Source organism: Scylla paramamosain, chromosome 8 (genome assembly GCF_035594125.1).
Source record: "Scylla paramamosain isolate STU-SP2022 chromosome 8, ASM3559412v1, whole genome shotgun sequence".
In the NCBI taxonomy this organism is placed as follows: domain Eukaryota; kingdom Metazoa; phylum Arthropoda; class Malacostraca; order Decapoda; family Portunidae; genus Scylla; species Scylla paramamosain.
In genome coordinates this window covers 18,907,040-18,927,189 of record NC_087158.1, presented here as the reverse complement: position 1 = coordinate 18,927,189, position 20,150 = coordinate 18,907,040, and the positions used below count along the sequence as shown (strand labels likewise).

At 38.0% G+C, this 20,150-nt stretch overlaps 1 protein-coding gene and 1 long non-coding RNA gene across 9 annotated transcripts in view; one reads left to right on the top strand and one right to left on the bottom strand.

The window, feature by feature from the left end:
• The window catches only part of LOC135102912 (LITAF domain-containing protein-like), a 34,094-nt gene extending 17,382 nt beyond the window's left edge, over positions 1-16,712 (bottom strand). Inside the window, exons 1-3 of one of the 8 annotated variants that reach the window (XM_064008567.1) lie at positions 16,554-16,664; positions 8,493-8,629; positions 7,862-7,966 (exon numbers count right to left, since the gene is read on the bottom strand). In XM_064008567.1, the coding sequence (XP_063864637.1) occupies positions 7,862-7,966; positions 8,493-8,616 (229 nt within the window). In that variant the 5' untranslated portion in view covers positions 8,617-8,629; positions 16,554-16,664. Of the gene's footprint in view, positions 1-1,969; positions 2,775-7,861; positions 7,967-8,277; positions 8,453-8,492; positions 8,630-16,553 lie in introns of those variants that run through there. The other 7 variants (XM_064008569.1, XM_064008572.1, XM_064008570.1 and 4 more) reach the window with 7 other exon arrangements.
• The window catches only part of LOC135102913 (uncharacterized), a 23,419-nt gene continuing 3,294 nt past the window's right edge, over positions 26-20,150 (top strand). Inside the window, exons 1-2 of the long non-coding RNA XR_010269837.1 lie at positions 26-228; positions 17,657-17,746. This is a non-coding gene — a long non-coding RNA (uncharacterized LOC135102913). The remainder of the gene's footprint in view (positions 229-17,656; positions 17,747-20,150) is intronic.

Sequence of the window (20,150 nt, the reverse complement as noted above, 5' to 3'; positions counted from 1 at the left end):
GAGAGAGAGAGAGAGCACACTTGGGCATACCACATGGTTGCTTAAATTTCCTGGGGGGAAAGCAGATAGGAACATCCTGTGCTTGAGATTGTGACGTGTAACCAACCTACGAGAAGCATGAGGAGAAGGACAGGCATAAGGACATGGAAGGGGAAAGGAAAAAGGCAGGACCAAGATTCACATCAAAGGCAGCTCTAACCAATGACAGATGCTATGAAAAAAAAAAAGGTGAGAGATGTTGCTTTTGTTAGAAATATAAGTAGGAAAGCTGCTTCAAGTAGGGAGTCATGTGTACATATATAGACCTTATTTATCAGTATTATATAAAACTAAAATTTTTATAAGCATAAAACATTTTGTGTGTGTTTTTTAATGCCAACCCTCAGTAAATCCCTTATCTTGGCCTTAAACACATTAAAAATATTCTTTAGTTTCACATAAATATTCAGATTTTCAAACTTCCCTCTTATGCCCTCTACCCATCTCTCTGTACCTTTAATTTTTCAGTCCTTTTCTAGTTATTCTATTGCTGCAGCAGTAGATAGTTACTACCTATTTTAGAACTCTTAGCAGGGTCCTGTCCTATTGCTCACTGTTTTTTACAATTCATAAATGATCTCAAACTGATTGCTCGATCCATTCTTGTACTGAAGACTCTAGTCTGTAATTCTCAATGTCATTTTGGTAGGCAATTAACTTGGTTTAGATAAGAACGATCATGTGTAACCAACTTGATGAGCTTTTATTCAAGAGTGACTGATATAACACAGGAGAGGAATGGATGGGTAGACTGTGTGCAAAAAAAAAAAAAAAAAAAAAAAAAAAAAAAAAAAAAAAAAAAAAAAAAAAAAAATCAACAGTTCCTCACAGCAGGCTATTAATTAAGTTAGAAAATAAAGGAGGATGAAATTTAATGTGAAAAAATGTCATGTAATGGAAATGGGAAAAAGTGAAAAGAGACCAAAATGTACATATAAAATGGGAAATGAAGAAATAATAAAAGTACAAGAAGAGAAAGATCTGGGAGTGATAATACAGGATAGTCTACAATCCAAGAAGCATGTAGAAAGGATATTCAGAGATACATATAGAATGGTGAGAAATACTGGAACAGCATTCCACTACATGGATAAAAATATGATGAGAAAGATAATTACCACTATGATTAGACCAAGGATGGAATGTGCTGAAACAGTGTGGTCTCACTGCAAGAAGAAACGTGTCAAAAGTTTAAGAAAGGATACAAAGGATGGCAACAAAGATGGTTTCAGAACTGGAAGAATTAACATAGGAAGAAAGGTAAAAAAAAAATGAATTAGCCAACATTGAAACAAAGAAGAGAAAGGGGAGATTTGATACTAATTTATAAATTGTGGAACAGAATGGAAGAAATAGATAATGAGAAACTGCTGCTACGAGAAATACGAAATACCAGTTACACAAGAGGATACAACAAAAAAAACTAAGAAAAGGAAAATGCTTGAATAACAAAGAAATAAAATTTCCCACAAAGAAATATTTAAGCTAAGCGAGGATGTACTATTGGCAATGAGTGTACACAACTTTAAGGAAAAACTGAATAAGTATAGATATGGAGACAGAACCTTATGAGCGCAGCTCTGGCCCTGTAAATTACAAGTAGATAAATAACCACAGACAGGAAGTCTAAAGAGGAGGGCTTGTTTGTCTCACTCACACAAACAGGAAGCTTAAATGTTACACCTTAGCTTTGTTCCCCACATCTAGATGAACACAGGCTACAAGTGAGAAGAGACATGCCTAAACTCTCTCCATTTCATCAAGAATTTGAACCTACTCATATGTCCACTTAGCTGTAAGCTAAGCTTACCAACCCATACAACTACAGGCCATTATGGAAATATTCAACAATAATAAAAATGCTATATGATCTAACTGGAAAATCTTAATATGGCTATGCAAACATGCCATAACCTATCATTAGACCTACTGTTAAATAATCGTTGCCTAATAGCATCATGAAATGATGAGTCAAGCTGGAAGGAAGTTGGAGTGGTTGGTGCAGTGAGAGGGGCAATAAGAGAGCCTTTGCATCCTTCAGTGTTTGGCTGTGAATACCATCCCCACAAGGGAGGGGTGCCAGCTAAAGTTCTTTCATTTGTTCTCCTTGGAACTATCAGTGAAGTGGCACTGTGTATCACTTTAGTTCTGGGGGTTTCCACCTCTTGGTCCTCTTGAGGTAACCCCATTGTCTAGTTTCAAAGTTTTTTTTTCTACTCATATTTTAAGTATCATCTTTCAACCATACCTGCTTCATGAAGAAGTTGAAAACTTATCAAGAATTTAATCTTGCACACCAAATATAATCCCATATATATAATTCACTCAGTAACACATTTTTTTTATATTAGTTTTCCCCTTTGTCTAAATTATAATTTTTAAATCTGATGCAACAATTTGGAAAATGGAATAATATAATGTTGATCTGAAGAAAGCACTTCACTAAGCCAATGCTGGATATGCACTGTCCCACAACTAACACTTGTATTCACAATATTTTGGGAACAATAAACTTCACTTCACATGGTCTGACTTAGTACTGCACTAAATCTATAAATGAGATAGTAGGTAAATGACACTTGATCTTATATAAATAGACACTTTTTTTGGTCAGTTTGTGAAAAACTTAATATGTTTTTCTTTTTCCTTATTTATCCATTATAGTCAATTCAAATGATTACTCTCTGGGTTCATCTAAAGTTATCAGAACTGAAGACAAATTAAGCACATATCACAACTAAACTGTCTTTCCAAACAAATATTGCAGTGTGACTAATGTATAATGGAATCTTGTGGTAGTTGCCACATATCACTACAATGTAAGAAAGTTATTTATATTGAACTAAATGAGCAACAATAAGTCATGCCATAGAATTTTATACTTCATAAATTATCAACATTGAAAAGGAGTGCAAAACTATAATATCAAGTTGAATATCAGATTCAATACTGGAGTGTGTTACTGTTTGTTGCCATGACAACCAACAATGGTTGCACTGTAGGTAATATCTTAACCAAAACACATTCACCTATACATAGTAATACTTACAAAAATGTTACCACAGTTTTAATAACATCTTAAGGACAGATGTAATGCATTAAGCAATTATTTTTAACTTGACCTAAGTTTTCCATCACATAACATCATGAAACAAAGGGTGACCAATGTTAACATGCACACTTTCAGAATGATGATGGGGATAAAAGACATATATAATGTGTAAATTGACACACTGATAAGACAAATAAGTAAATAAACAGATACAGACTGCACACAAATTTGATAAAGTGATTGCCATATGAATAGATGGACATACACAGAAATATCTACATATATATGGATGCAGACAGCTTGATAAGACAAATATGAACATGCATATCATAATCTTCAATCTTATACAGATAATTATATGGAAAAAACAAATGGATAAAGACAGATCTCTCTATATATTGGGCTAATTTCACCTCAAAGATGAATGACTAATACAGAGCCCCACACTTGCACACCTGCATCCAGTCATGGTGACAATCTATATTACTTAACCATTGCTGTGCTAAGACTCGAAGTGCAAGATTTTGTATCCAGGTTCCTAAAACTCTGCAACAGCCTCTGTATGTGTGTGTGTGTGTGTGTGTGTGTGTGTGTGTGTGTGTGTGTGTGTGTGTGTGTGTGTGTGTGTGTGTGTGTGTGTGTGTGTGTGTGTGTGTGTGTGTGTGTGTGTGTGTGTGTGTATATATATATATATATATATATATATATATATATATATATATATATATATATATATATATATATATATATATATATATATATATATATATATATATATATATATATATATATGCTGAAAATCCTCTCATAAAAACTTTTACTTATTTACATGCTTCTATTAACATTTTTTTTTTTTTTAATGTAGGAGGGACACTGGCCAAGGGCAACAAAAATACAATAAAAAACAAAATGCCCACTGAGATGCCAGTCCCATAAAAGGCTCCAAAGCGGTAGTCAAAAATTGTAGGATAAGTGTCTTGGAACCTCCCTCTTGAAGGAATTCAAGTCATAGGAAGGTGGAAATACAGAAGCAGGCAGGGAGCTCCAGAGTTTACCAGAGAAAGGGACGAATGATTGAGAATACTGGTTAATGCTTGCATTAGAGAGGTGGACAGAATAGGGGTGAGAGAAAGAAGAAAGTCTTGTGCAACAAGGCTGCTGAAGGAGGGGAGGTATGCAGTTAGCAAGATCAGTTGCCATGAAAATAGCAGTAGAAGACAGCTATAGATGCAACATTGCAGCAATGAGAGAGAGGCTGAAGACAGTCAGTTAGAGGAGAGGAGTTGATGAGACGAAAAGCTTTTGAAGGTGGGGAAACATGCAGTTAGCAAGATCAGAAGAGCAGTTAGCATGAAAATAACAGTAGAAGACAGCTAGAGATGCAACATTGCGGCAATGAGAGAAAGGCTGAAGACAGTCAGTTAGAGGAGAGGAGTTGATGAGATGAAAAGCTTTTGATTCCACCCTGTCTAGAAGAGTGGTATGAGTGGAAACCCCCAGACATGTGAAGCATACTCCATACATGGACGGATAAGGCCCTTGTATAGAGCTAGCAGCTGGGGGGGGTGAGAAAACTGGCGGAGATGTCTCAGAACGCCTAACTTCATTGAAGCTGTTTTAACTAGAGATGAGATGTGAAGTTTCCAGTTCAGATTATAAGTAAAAGACAGACCGAGGATGTTCAGTGTAGGAGAGGGGGACAGTTGAGTGTCACTGAAGATGAGGGGATAGTTGTCTGGAAGGTTGTGTTGAATTGATAGATGGAGGCATTGAGTTTTTGAGGCATTGAACAATACCAAGTTTGCTTTGCCCCAATCAGAAATTTTAGAAACATCAGAAGTCAAGCATTCTATGGCTTCCCTGCATGAAATGTTTACTTCTTGAAGGAATGGACGTCTATGAAAAGATGTGGAAAAGTGCAGGGTGGTATCATCAGCGTAGGAGTGGAAAGGACAAGAAGTTTGGTTTAGAAGATCATTAATGGATAATAAGAAGAGAGTGGGTGACAGGACAGAACCCTGAGGAACACCACTGTTAATAGATTTAGGAGAACAGTGACCGTCTACCACAGTAGCAATAGAACAGTCAGAAAGGAAACCTGAGATGAAGTTACAGAGAGAAGAATAGAAGCTATAGGAGGGTACTTTGGAAATCAAAGCTTTGTGCTAGACTCTATCAAAAGTTTTTGATATGTCCAAGGCAACAGCAAAAGTTTTACCAAAATCTTTAAAAGAGGATGACCAAGACTCAGTAAGGAAAGCCAGAAGATCACCAGTGGAGTGGCTTTGACAGAACCCATACTGGCAATCAGATAGAAGGTTGTGAAGTGATAGATGTTTAAAAATCTTTCTGTTGAGGATAGATTCAAAAACTTTAGATAGGCAGGAAATTAAAGCAATAGGATGGTAGTTTGGAAGATTAGAATGGTCACCCTTTTCAGGGGCAGGTTGAATGTAGGCAAACTTCCAGCAAGAAAGAAAGGTAGATGTTGACAGACAGAACTGAAAGAGTTTGACTAGGCATGGTGCAAGCATGGGAGCACAGTTTTGGAGAACAATAGGAGGGACCTCATCAGGTCCATAAGCTTTCCGAGGGTTTAGGCCAGCGATGGCATGGAAAACATCATTGCGAAGAATTTTAATAGGTAGCATTAAGTAGTCAGAGGGTGGAGGAGAGGGAGGAACAAGCCCAGAATTGTCCAAGGTAGAGTTTTTAGCAAAGGTTTGAGCGAAGAATTCAGCTTTAGAAATAGATGTGATAGCAGTGGTGCCATCTGGTTGAAATAAAGGAGGGAAAGAAGAAGCAAAGTTATTGGAGATATTTTTGGCTAGATGCCAGAAGTCACAAGGGGAGTTAGATCTTGAAAGATTTTGACACTTTCTGTTAATGAAGGAGTTTCTGGCTAGTTGGAGAACAGACTTAGCATGGTTCCGGGCAGAAATATAAAGTGCATGAAATTCTGGTGATGGAAGGCTTAAGTACCTTTTGTGGGCCCCCTCTCTATCATGCATAGCACGAGAACAAGCTGTGTTGAACCAAGGTTTGGAAGGTTTAGGTCAAGAAAAAGAGTGAGGAAAGTATGCCTCCATGCCAGACACTATCACTTCTGTTATGCGCTCTGCACACAAAGATGGGTCTCTGACATGGAAGCAGTAGTCATTCCAAGGAAAATCACCAAAAGTCCCCCCAACTAGCAGAGGCAAAATGCCAGAGGCACCTTTACTTAGGGAGATCCTGAGGAGGGATTGGAGTGATAGGACAAAATACAGATATGTGATTGTGATTGGAGGAGCCCAACAGAGAAGAGAGGGTGACAGCATAAGCAGAAGGATTAGAGGTCAGGAAAAGGTCAAGAATGTTGGGCGTATCTCCAAGATGGTCAGAAACATGAGTAGGGTGTTGCACCAATTGCTCTAGGTCGTGGAGGATAGCACAGTTGAAGGCTAGTTTACCAGGATGGTCAGTGAAGGGAGAGGAAAGCCAAAGCTGGTGGTGAACGTTGAAGTCTCCAAGAATGGAGATCTCTGCAAAAGGGAAGAGGGTCAGAATGTGCTCCACTTTGGAAGTTAAGCAGTCAAAGAATTTCTTATAGTCAGAGGAGTTAGGTGAGAGGTATAAAGCACAGATAAATTTAGTTTGAGAGTGACTCTGTAGTCATGGCCAGATGGTGGAAAACTCGGAAGATTCAAGAGCGTGGGCATGAGAGCAGGTTAAGTCATTGCACACATAAACACAACATCCAGCTTTGGATTGAAAATGAGGATAGAGAAAGTAGGAGGGAACAGAAAAGGGGCTATTGTCAGTTGTCTCAGACACCTGAGTTTCAGTGAGGAAAAGATGAGGTTTAGGAGAGGAGAGGTGGTGTTCTACAGATTGAAAATTAGATCTTAGATCGCAAAATGTTGCATAAGTTAATGAAGAAAAAGTTGAGGGGGGGTGTCAAGACACTTAGGGTTGTCAACAGAAGGGCAGTCTGACCTGGGGATATTTATGGTCCCCTCTCCAGATGGGGACTCCGAGGCTGGTGTAGGAGTCGCCGTAATAATTTTGAAATTTTGAGTGAAGGGTGTGCGTGTTATTAGGTGTTTGTAGTTTTGTGTGGAGGAAGAGAGTTGTCTTTAGAGGGCAGGCTGTGACTGCCCCCTTGTGTTGTGAGACACAAAGGGAAATGTTCAGTGAGGTCACAGCTGGGTTTAATGATAAGTTCACAGCACACCCTGAACAGTGCTTTAGATCTCACTGGGAGTAATTATCGTTTTGGCAGGTGCCTACTGCCTCCTCCATGTAACATAAACAAACATAAATATCATCACCGACTGCAACTGCCCTAGGTTGTAAACACTCCCAGTTTATAAATCAGTCATCATTGAGATCAGACACCTTTAATTTATAGAGTGATGTGGAGCTGAATAAATGACAGCATTTGGATAATTCTAACATACTCTATGAGAAATGACCACACATAATATCCATACAAATGGCAAAGTAGCAGCTTAATGGCAGGGAGACTGTTGACTGCCTGTGACTCAAAAACCCCCAGTCATCATCAGAAAAGAGGCTTGCATATTCAGATGGCTCTTAGCCAAATTAGTCCAGCTACAAGAGTGTTTATTATACTGTAGAAATTCATGGTTCCCAATACATGGATAACTGCAGGGACTTGTATCTAATTATGGATGTAATTTATGTATTTACCTATTTGTAACTTTACAGGTGGAGTCACACTTGCAATGTATGTATGCATGTATAGGTGATAAGTTTACAACTCACCCTGCAAAGGTGTGAATGGAGCCTGAGGTGGCACTCCTCCCACCGCCTGGGAGTAGCTGGGCGGAGCATAAGGAGGGGGTGCTGATGGAGCAAATGCTCCCTTATCTGAAATAATTTAAGATTAATTGAAGTTTAAAAAGATCAAAATTTCTATCAATTCTACGCTACATAAAACAAGATTTGTGTGAGCTGACTGAAAAGAGAATATACCTTGCATTTTCTGAGACATTTATTCTTAACTTACAATAAGTGGTTAAAAAATTACTCTCAAAAATTAACTAAAACATTTTTCATCATACACCCTGGTTTAAATTCCTTAGTTTAGTTAGTTTATTCAGTATATGCATGGTATTCATTACAACCTCATCTCAAAATTACAAAAAATCATGAAATTCTGTCTACATCTGCTTCCTTACCTATTTTCATTCTCTTCCTATCAAATAGAATTTCTGCCTTTTTGGGTAATGTTTTCTTCAATTACAATCATCATTATTACATAAAGCAAAAAGTCAGTCTCTTAGAAGAGTCTAAAAACTTACACTTAATGTTTCATGAATTAAAGAAGACACCATATGAAGCACAACAAAGTGAATCTATATGTAGCTAAAATACAAACTGTAATGCAACGTACGAGATGTGATGATGAGGAATAGTAGAAGGAATTCAGTATGCCATATTATCAAGAGGGAAAGCAGAACCTTCTTCTTTTGACTTGGGTGGTATGGGATTGGGAGAACTGGTCTATGGCGGTACATGAGCTGGACTCTTCTACCAGTCACCAGAGGTTTGTTTCCATTTGGGATAATGTGGCATTTGTATGAATATTACTTACTTCCCTTTAGTCAGGTTATCACTTTTTTTGACAGCTTTCATTATATCCATCACGTCTTAACTTGAAATTATTCTACTGATATAAGCATAACCATAACAACCTTACCAAGCTTCATAAGTATACTGTCAGTAAGAAAATTGTTACATAATATCAAAGATATTGTTATGTGTCAGTAAGGACATGACAGCTATGAGATTGTCTTGAATCAGTCTGATTATTACATGTCATTTACAAAACTGTTTGCTCATCTTGTTTCTCACATGGTTACCCACCCTTAGCTCCCAGATAAAGAAACAGTACCGTGTAGACAAGAAAGGCAGCTTGAACAATATAGTTATGCTAGTCAACCAAGACAAATAAAAGCCAGACTGAAAACTATGAGGGGACTGGAATAAGAAATCTCTATTGTAAAATCCATTAATAAGTCTTGAAATGCAGTAAGGTGGTTGCAGACAAGTGAAGTAATAATCTAGGACTCCACAAGGTCATTCAAAATATCACCAAGGGTACTGTGAGGGGCTGTCTTAAAAGCCTGCAGGGAATTCAGAGCAATAACATTGTCTGCCAAAGCATTCCACAATTGAACACACCTCATGGACTGAGATCTGATATTGATAGAACTAAGTTGATAGGCAATTTTGAACTGGTGACCATGAGTGTATACAAGAGGTGCTGGGGTGAATAAATCCTCAGAAGAGATGGATCACTCAGAGTGAAAGATTTTCCAACATTTAATTAAGTCTGCACAAATCAGGCATCTATTCAATGAGTAGAGGTCAAGTGCTAGTAATCACTCTTTGTAAGACTATCCAGTCATGCCATCAATCAGTCAAGTCCAAGACCTTTGGACAGATTGCAGCATCCTTAGGTTTCCAAGATAATGAGTATTCCATAGACATGAGCAGTACTCCAATAAAGATCTCAGATGTGTAATAAGCAGCCAGCATAAAATTCCTTGACCTGCAGATGCTTAACAAATTGGCTGCCAGACCTGATGCTTTGTTTGCAATTGATCTTATATGCATGTGAAATGCAGATTTGTCAACCGTAACTCCAAGATCTTCATGTGCATCTACTTTTTGTATGTCTTTGCTGTGGCGTGAGTTAGCAATAATATATGATGAGTTGGCAGAAATGTACAACTGTAGGGAGTTGGCATAAGCTAGTTGTGGTTGTGCACTGCTGCTGGACTTTACAGTTGAATAAAGCCAATATTCCTGCTTGAGTGTGTTGGTTACCACAATTTATTCAGCTGTACATCAACCATGGACAAGTTGCTTTGTCCAAGTCCACTAGATATCAACCCTGAGTCAGCAGATGTAGATCAGTGGTTAATATGGAATGATTATTTTTAAGCTTTCTGCTCAGCCATTAATCTAAAAGAAGATAAGTTGGCTCTTCTGCGTGCTCGTGCCTCATGCAAACTATATAAGATTATCAAGAATGCCCAGACTTGCCAAGCAGCTACTGATCTCTTGAAGTCTACATTTGTCAGACCAAAAAAGTGAGGTTTTTGCCAGACATGAATTAGCTACCTGTAAGCAACAAAGAGGAGAGACTCTGATCCTTAAATCCACACAAAGTGTGGATTTAAGGATTGCACTGCCGTGCAACCAGAAGAAATAGCCATAAGAGATGCATTCATAACAAGTATGTCTTCTAATGCTATCCTGCAACGACTTCTGTAAAATATTTAATTAGATTTATTTTCTACTAGACAGCAGGCAAGAGCCCTAGAGATGGTACAGCTACACTCAGCATCCTACGATGGTGAACATGTGACGCCAGTAGCGGCATCAGTAGATAATTGTCCAGAGTGGCAAAGAAAATCTTATAGAGATGTTATGAAGGGGTCATCTGAATTCAATGATGATCTTGAATCCAGCGAGTGTGTCGCTGCTTCTCAAAGCCAGAAGTACTTCTTCTGTGGAACTACATGGATACATCTCAGGTACTTTTGCCCTACAAAGAATGCTTCATGTGCCAAGTTCCAAAAAGCAGGTCACTTTGTCCGTGTCTTTAAGTGACAAAGAAAACGACCGTTCATCCCTAAGCAGTTTACCACAGCTTTAACTATAGGGGCGGCAATGACAGCTGCTGCCTCCCTTGCCTTGCAAAAATGTTTCATCCACTGTCATGTCATTGAAACTGTGGTGGAAAAGTGGTGGATGCTCTGATAGATACTGGAAATTGAAGAAGTTATATTTGTTTAGAGGTAGCAGAGACTTTAGATAACAAGACTTTCCCATCACTGGGTTGAACATCTATGGCATCCACTTGACAGTCTGTCAAAATCATGATATGTTGCACAATTTACCTCACCATCAATAAGATTTACTTTGGCATTTGTCTTCATTCGATGGAAGACTTGTGCACACCTATAATACTGAGGTATGACTTTCTGAAACAGCATTAAAAGATTACTGTGAACTTCAGAGGGGCAGAACTGCCTCTTGAACTACGTGGGTTAACAACAGTGGAGATTGAATCTCCATCCATTTTTGGAAATTTGACTACTGATTGCCATGCAATTCAGGTGAAATCCAGAAAATATGCAAAAGATACAGAGTTCATCAAGACAGAAGTGAAAAGGTTGTTAAGTGAGGGCATCATCACATCCAGTTGCAGTTCATGGAGAGCTCAAGTGGATGTTGTGAAGCAGAACAATAAGAAATGAATGGTGATAGACTATTCACAGACTATCAACTGATTCACTAACTTGATTGCTTATTCTGTGCCTGGGATAACTGAAATGATAAAGAAGATATCAGCTTACAGCTACTTCAGCTCTGTAGATCTAAAGGCAGCCTACAATTAAATTCCAATGAATGCAAATGACCATCTATACACTGTGTTTGAAGCTGATGGAAGACAGTATGAGTTCACCCGTGTACCCTTTGGAGTCACAAATGGAGCTACTTGTTTCTAGCAGGTTCTTGATGAAATAATTGCCAAAGAGGACCTTAAGGGTGCATTTGCATACATTAATGATATTGCAATCTGCAGTTGCTCAATAGAAGAACACAATGAGAACCTGAAATGACTTCAAGCAGCTGCAGTGAAGTATGGTCTCACAGTGAATGAGAAAAGAGTGTGTACACACAGTCCTCTATCTCTATTTTAGGACATGTAGTGAAAAATCATCAAGTTTAACCCGAATGAATGTGACCCTTGTTGGAAATGAATTTGCCAAACAACTGTACCAGTCTCAAGAGAACACTGGATCTGTAATCATATTATGCAAAGTGGGTGCCAAATTTCTCACATAAAATCCATCCCCTCATTAAAATGCAAATTTCTCACATAAAATCCATCCCCTCATTAAAATGAAGACCTTTCTGATGTCAGAGGCTGCTAAACAAGCTTTTCAAGCTCTGAAGAATGAAATATCACAAGGCTCTTTGTCAGTGATAGATGATGAAGCTTTGTTCATGGTCAAGACAGATGCCTCTGCTGACGTCACTGGTGCTTCACTGACACAGAAAGGAAAACATGTTGCATTCTTTTCTCAATCACTCTCAGATTCTGAAAGACAACAGTAAGCAGTCAAACTTGAAGCCTGTACCATTGTAGAAGCAAGTTCAGGCTCGTAACAGATCACCAATCAGTTCACTTTATGTCTGATGCCAAAAACCACGAGAAAATCAAGAGTGAGAAAATAATATGATGGAGACTAGAACTCAGTTGCTTTAACTTTGACATAACCTACTGTCCTGGGTCAAGAAACTACTAAATAGCCAACATGTTCTCTCGTGCTTCTGGAATTATGCCACCAATCACACAGATAGACGACCTTACTCACATCCATGAGTCTTGGTGTCATCCTGGTGTCCAAAGACTGACTCACATTGTAAGGCAATGAAATCTTCCATTTTCTGTTGAGGGTGTTTGCTTGGTCATCCGTAAATGACAAACTTGTCATTTACATGGATAGGAACGCTGATTAAAGCTATCTGGGTCCTTTCAAGCGTCTGTCAATTGACTATAAGGGTCCACTGCCATCAGCCACAAAGAACAGATAAATCCTTAATATTATTGATGAATACAGTCGGTTCCCATTCATCTTCACAACCCAAGATACTTCAGCAAATACTACTATCAAATGCCTGTCCAGTCTCTTCAGTTTCGGGCCTGCCAAATTATGTCCACTCGGACAGAGGGTCTGCCTTTGTATCTTCCAAGTACCAGAGATTTCTACATAAGCATGGAGTAGCCACCAGTTTCTCATCTGCTTACAACTCTTGTGGCAATGGTCAAATCAAGAGGGCAAATGGAACTCTATGGCATATGATAAAACTAGCTCTCTTATCCTGCTCTCTTCCAACTGAAGTGTGGGAAAGTCCTGGAAGATGAGCTGCACAGCGTGAGATCTCTCGTGTGTCGCCATCAATCAGACACCACACAAACATATGTTGTCATATCCTCATAGGGCAATGTATGGGCAGGCTGTTCCATCTCGGATAATTGTTGATGGACTGCTGAAGAAGAAATTAAAGGAGTCCAAGTACGATCCTGAAGTAGAGGAAGTTCGCCTACTGCACATTAACCCTCAATGGGCGTGAGTGGCTGATCATGAAGGGAAATAATCTACAGTCCTCAATCCTTGCTTAGCTCCAACAGCAAAAATAAGCAAGGATCAAGAAAACACAGGCATTGACAGCAACAGGAATGTCATGCAGACTGCCACTGATCCACCCTGTGACATAGTAGAGGGTCATCCTTCTTTAGAAGATCAAAGTCAGAGAGTAGTGGAGTCTCCTGCTGAAGGTGAGCAAGCTCATGGGGCAAGAAATGAGTCAACACCTGAACTGTGAAAAAGAACTGCTGAACCACCAGTTTCAGGGTCACTGTGATGCTCAACCTGTACCAGATGTCCTCCAGGATATCTTTCTGATTATGTTGAGTGAGGTTGGAATTTGCTGAGTAAGAGAGTCTAGAGCTTGCTTGGCATAAGTGTAGCAGGAGTGTCAACTGCTCTTTGAAAGTTTTTTGGGGGGATTGGATGAATGTGGTCTGAATGTGCAATGTGTACATGACTGTCTTGTGAATATGCATTAAGGTGTGCTGAATTACTGTTTTCTTGTAGCCATTAAGAGCTCTTTGAGAAGTTTTGTTTTGTTTTTTACTGTTTCCTTGTAGCTATTGGAAACTCTTTGATAAGTTTTGTTTTTTTGGATGGGGAGAATTTGGTGTGAGTTAGCAACAATGTACAAGAGTTGGCAACAATGTACAACTGTGGGGAGTTAGCAACATCGTAAAACAAGCTTGTTGTGGTTGTGCACTGCTGCTGGACTTTACAGCTTAATAAAGCCAATATTCCTATTTAGGAGTGTTGGTTACTACATTTGCCATCTAGGGAGTAGGTATTGTATGGTTCAAGATTATGCCTAGGAAATGTACCTCTTACAAATCTTAACACATTTCTCCGAGTTTAAGGAGAGACCCCAAGAAACTGATATTCTTGAGATGACATCAATGTCCTGCTGATAACTAGTTACATCTACAACTGAGTGAGAAGGTGAGGAGCATCATATAGGAAGACAGATCTTATAGTCGTATAAAATATTTTACATTGTCTTCGTATATGATGGCAAATAGTTTACATATATTAGAAAAAGAAGAGGGATGGATCAAAGTGGTACTCCACTAGTAACTACTTTACAGCTGTGGGAGATGCCTGAAACAGATACTGACATGGTCTCTGTGTAAGAAAATCTTTTATCCATTGCAGAAGTATACCAAAAACATCCAAACATGAAAGTTTCTGCAACAGCACAGAATGGTCGACAACATCGAATGCTTCAGAGATGTTAAACAAAATTGAGTCAGCTGTATACATATGTAGTCATGGTATTACTCGTATATGCAAGTGATAATTGGTCCTCAGTTGATCTTCCACTCCTAAAGCCAGATAGGTCCTGAGATATAAGATTACTGACATGAAGGTAATCAGTGAGACCACTGACAATGGTATTTTCTAATAATTTACAACAACCAGTTGTTAGGCTATAATTTAGTGGTAGATACAGTTAATCTGGATATCACGTCTGCGTTACATATAAGCACGAAACTCACATTTCATGGAGAATGGTTCAGTGACCTTGCCGTAAACTTAAAAAATTTGGGAGGCACGTGTCTAGTATGGCTGTAATAGTACTCGGGAGTGTGGGGAAATTTGATATTTTCTAAGTCCAGTGAGCCCTGCACCAGTCAAGAGTAAACACTGAAAGATTTTCTTTTGTTTATAACTAGGGTTTGTGGGTAGCCTCATATTAGGATTTCATGGTATCTATACACCAGATCCCTCCAATCACGCGCTGCCACTCGCTAGGCCATTCGTGTGGGCACCAATTATGACTTTCCACAGTAGGCTCAGTTACTTTTCATTTGTTTTAGGGACACATCAGGCGTTCTGATAAAGGCTCACTGTCATTTATTAATATGGCTACCCAGTGAAGAGGTGAAGAGAAAAGTGCCAGTGTTTGGGAGGAGAAAAACTCATTATGTGGGTTATTAAGCCACAGCTATGTTTAAGATGTGGCATGGAGATGTGAAGAAGAGGTTTCATGTCTTTATCAACGAAGCCGCTAAACTGTACCCACTGCCATTGGTCTGAGAATATCAACAACACACTGGTAAGGCATAATGGTATAATTTTCGAGCTCCCTCGTTAGGTTAGGTTATGTTAAGTTATGCTAGGTTAGGTTAGATTAGGTTAGGTAATGCTAAGTTAGGTTAGATTAGGTTAGATTATGTTATGTCAGGTTAATGTCCTAGCAAGGGGTCCAGGGGGGGTGCAGCCCCACTGGCTAGATTAGGTTAACGTCCTAGCGAGGGAGGTGTCTAGGGTAGGTTAGAGAAAGGTTAGGGTCAAGATAGGTTTGGGAAATTCGAAATGTTAAGGTAAATTTCCTTAGTTTGGGAAATTCAAAAATGTTAAGGTAAATTTCCTTAGAGTTTTTTGAATGCTCATATTTCACTTATTTTTCATCCACCCAAAACCCTCTGATTCCCCACAGGCCCCCAAGCTTGTTTGAGGGGTGAGGGGGGGAATGGGAAGCAGACCTCTTATCAAGAAATACCAAAGATGTTGTGAGCCTTTTTTAAAAATCAGAATTATACTTGATTCTTTCCATTTAGTGGGAAGCATACAGTGGCTAATGATCTAGTAAAAATAAGACAGAGAGGAAGGGTTAGAGCAGGGTGGGACTTGAGCATTTGTGGGTGGCAGCTGCGAGATTGTTAATTATCAGTCAGCATACTTAGATTGTTTAGAGGCTGCTTGGTGATTGATATGCGTCAATCTTGGGAATGCTGTGCAACAGTTACTATATTTGTGGGAGCTACAAGACTATCACTAAAGAGTTGGATTTCATTTTCTCATCCCAAAAAAGCCACCGTTCTCAAAGGTCACTAATTTTAATTTGAAAAGACTAGAATATTTCAGTAAATGGAACAAGAAAAGAATGAGCATGAAAAGATTTTATGTGCATCACAATCTAAACAGTTTAACTATACCAAGGTGCATTCGGATGACTAATAGAAATGTACCAAAATTTTTGCTATTGAGACGGGCGCCTGTGTAAATATACCCAAATCTGGTATGGTCTATCACCATACATGGCTTATATTAAACCCATGCGTGTTATTACTATGCAAGGAAGGCACCTACGAAAAAAGTGCCTTGTATCACGGGTCAAAGTTAGACAACAAGACCCACTTTAGGGAGGTTATAAGTACACCTAATTAACAATTGTCTGGTTACTGGTGTGTAATCGTCAACCGCTGCACACTGACAGCTCTTATAACATTGTGATGTGATACTAAGTACATGAAACAATACACAGCATACAAGCATACTTGTACCCATGCTTAGAAGGTGCTATAAACACAGGATCTGCCCAAGAAGAAAAGCACACACGCAGGATTGCTCCGACTTGCACCGCGACACTTGGACACTACCCAGTTTCCTCGTAATTGGGGCTATTGCGTAACCTATAAAAATAAACCATTATGCTATGGCCGTCTTTATCAATGCATGCACAACAATATTTGGTTTATCAGCCGCCAATACAATTTACAAAGTTATCTTTATTCGTAAAAGTATAAAAATAAAATTTCAGTGGTTTGCAGTGACGTCATCGTCACATTTGTGTATTCATTTATTATATATTGCGGATAGTTAAGGTTTCAGAAGGGTACTGGAAATGGTTGTGCCGTGATTATCTACGTGTTAACTGGAAGAAAGTTCTAGAAAAAACTTCACCTGTCAAAACATCATCATAACATGGGGCCGTTGTGAAAACAAACACGATGTCCTTGTGATGGGCGTGGGTGTGAACTGACATTAAAAAAAAAAAAACGAGAAAATAATTACTTTAGGCATTAGTTACATATAAATAGATTTCGTTACCCAACAATTATCCGACGTGATGACCTTTCTGTTTTGCTTTTCTATATTTTGTATATTTTCTTTCTTTGTAGCTAGCATATAATCAGAATTCTGAAGAACATTAATTTCGTGTTTTCCTTAATAGTAATATCATGTATTATCACCTCTTCAAACTTACCAAAGTAAAACATCAAAGGACTTCGAGTAAGATCTACCTTAACTCATAAAAAGAAGACTCTGAAAAAAGTCATTCACATTTTAAAAATCAGTCAGCTGGTGAACTTAGAGGCTTCGGATCATCGGATGAGAGACAACGGTGAAAAGAAATAATTTCACTACTGTTTATGTGGAATTCATCCTCTCCCATGAAGAAACTCAATAATATTTGTAATGTCCTTCTCATTGGTGTGTAAACATGCATGATCTAAATTCTATATTAGTGGTCTACTCTGATTATTGTGCCTGCTACTCTATTGTTTAAATTGTATGGAGAAAGTATTATCATCGTAAATATATAGCTAAGTAAAAAAAAAAAAAAAAGTTGAGTATACGTTTTCTATCTTGTTGACAGTATGTTGGCCGCGGCGCAGGAGCAAGGAGGGCAGGAACGCGTCGCTCAGCTGCCCGCGTTCAAGTAAACTTTCTTGCCTGAGTCTGTCTGGTGGGTGCTTATCTTTTCATGATTATTTTTTGCCAGATCATGGATCATGTTATGTTGCATATATTTACAGAACGTATGTGTATGTTACAGGATACTGTCTTAGATTTGCAGATGGAGAGAGTGTGAGGTTTGGGGTTCCGTCATTTTTTCACTGCTAAAAACTTGGGACACAATGTGTATTAGGTAACATATATCACGCAACATGATTGAGTGTCATGCAACATTTCCTTGCACATACGTCACTGCAGAATATCAACAGCAGTTCAGAATCAAACTCTTAGTTGACTCACAAGGGGTCTTCAATTAACAACTTTAGTTTGCGGTGTTTCTTGTAAACTTTAATCTGACATGATAGCATCACCTCAAGATGTGACCTCAAAGTCTTTCACTGTATGGCAAGTTGCCTCATTGTGCTGATAAACGCGAAATGTGGAAACGTGACAGAACACTCATGGACTCGTAGCTACTTTGGCCATTATCATTTTTTTCTAGGACACTGAAAACAGGAAGAAGCTTAAAAAGAATGTATATTTGTCACTGCAAGGCTCTCGCATTAAATATCATTTTACCGTTACCGAGGCTTGCTACCATTTTGCCCTACTCTCAGGCTTCCATCTTGACCTATTTTCATCTTCATTCATCTCCCACACATAACTTATTAAGATTTAATTTCTCTGATCATATTTCTCTAAGCCAATTTAACCTTCATGTAATTCTGTGCTTCAATCACCTCTCTCTTCACGGCCATGGCAGCATCCGCAAATCATAAATGATCACTGAGATCTCACGTTATTGATAAAAGAATATATATATATATATATATATATATATATATATATATATATATATATATATATATATATATATATATATATATATATATATATATATATACACACACACACACACACACACACACACACACACACACACACACACATACACACACACACACATACACACACACACACACACTAGAAATTATCGTCTCTCCATTAGTATTCCATCTTTTATGATTGTTCTCATCTGCCTTCCATGATGACTGTTTTCCAGCCATTCTATTTACCTGCCATGCCTCTTTCTGAATTTTTCTGACTTCTATACTATCCCTTGTAGAAAGTTTCTATTTTTTTTTTCTTGAATTCGTGCAAAATAACAATGCACTTGGCCATCTCTCTCTCCACAGCAAAATTTGTCGCCAGCGTTTGGTGGTATGCGACTACAGTTGAAAGTAAAAGCGTGATTTCAGTATTACTTGTTTATTTTCCAACAGAAAGTTTCACTTTATTCCATTTCGTTTCCTTTATTGGACTCTCTCTCTCTCTCTCTCTCTCTCTCTCTCTCTCTCTCTCTCTCTCTCTCTCTCTCTCTCTCTCTCTCTCTCTCCTTTACCTTAATATCTGAAAACCTTGTTGCAATCACGCGTGGCCTTATTTCCTCCTCTTCACATTCCTTCACCAAACATTCTGCTGCACCGTCTGGATCTTAAACAATTAAAACGTTCACTTCCCTCATCACATCCATCACGTCATGAACATCCACAGCTAGAGTATTTCACATTTGCAGAAGTCTCTTCTTACAGTGACGCGTCATAAAATTTCCTTCCTTTAAACTTTTAAAGAATGGAATCAGTTGTTCATTGTCTCAAATATATCTCCAGTTTTCTCATTCATTCCTTCTCAAACTATTAATCTGAGTGAATGATATTTTGCTCCTTTTCTTATTGATAATTTTAGTTGTAAAAATTACCTTACTTTCATGTATGCATTCTTTTGTAATTTGTTTTGTTTATTTATTTATTTATTTTTTCATCATATCCCATAGGTACTCATCGATTATGTTGTATCTCTCTTTATTCCACCTTACGTTACTTTTCAAGGTTTTTATTCATGTTTTTGAAAAAATCATCACTCCTCATTTTATTTTCCTCCATATACTATTATTATTATTATTATTATTATTATTATTATTATTATTATTATTATTATTATCATTATTATTATTATTATTATTATTATTATCATTATTATTATTATTATTGTTATTATTATTATTACTATTATTATTATCATTATTATTATTATTATTATTATTATTATTATTATTATTATTATTATTTTTATTATTATTATTATTGTTATTATTATTATTATTATTATTATTATTATTATTATTATTATTATTATTATCATTATTACTTTATTTTTGCCTATTTACTCCTCCTATCCACTTTAGATGATGTTTTTTTTTTTTTTTTTAACAAGCCAGCACACACACACACACACACACACACACACACACACACACACAGACACACCACGTAGTGTAGTGATAAGCACACTCGGCTCATAAGCAAGAAGGCCCGGGTTCGAATCCCGGGCGCGGCGAGGCAAATGGGCGAGCC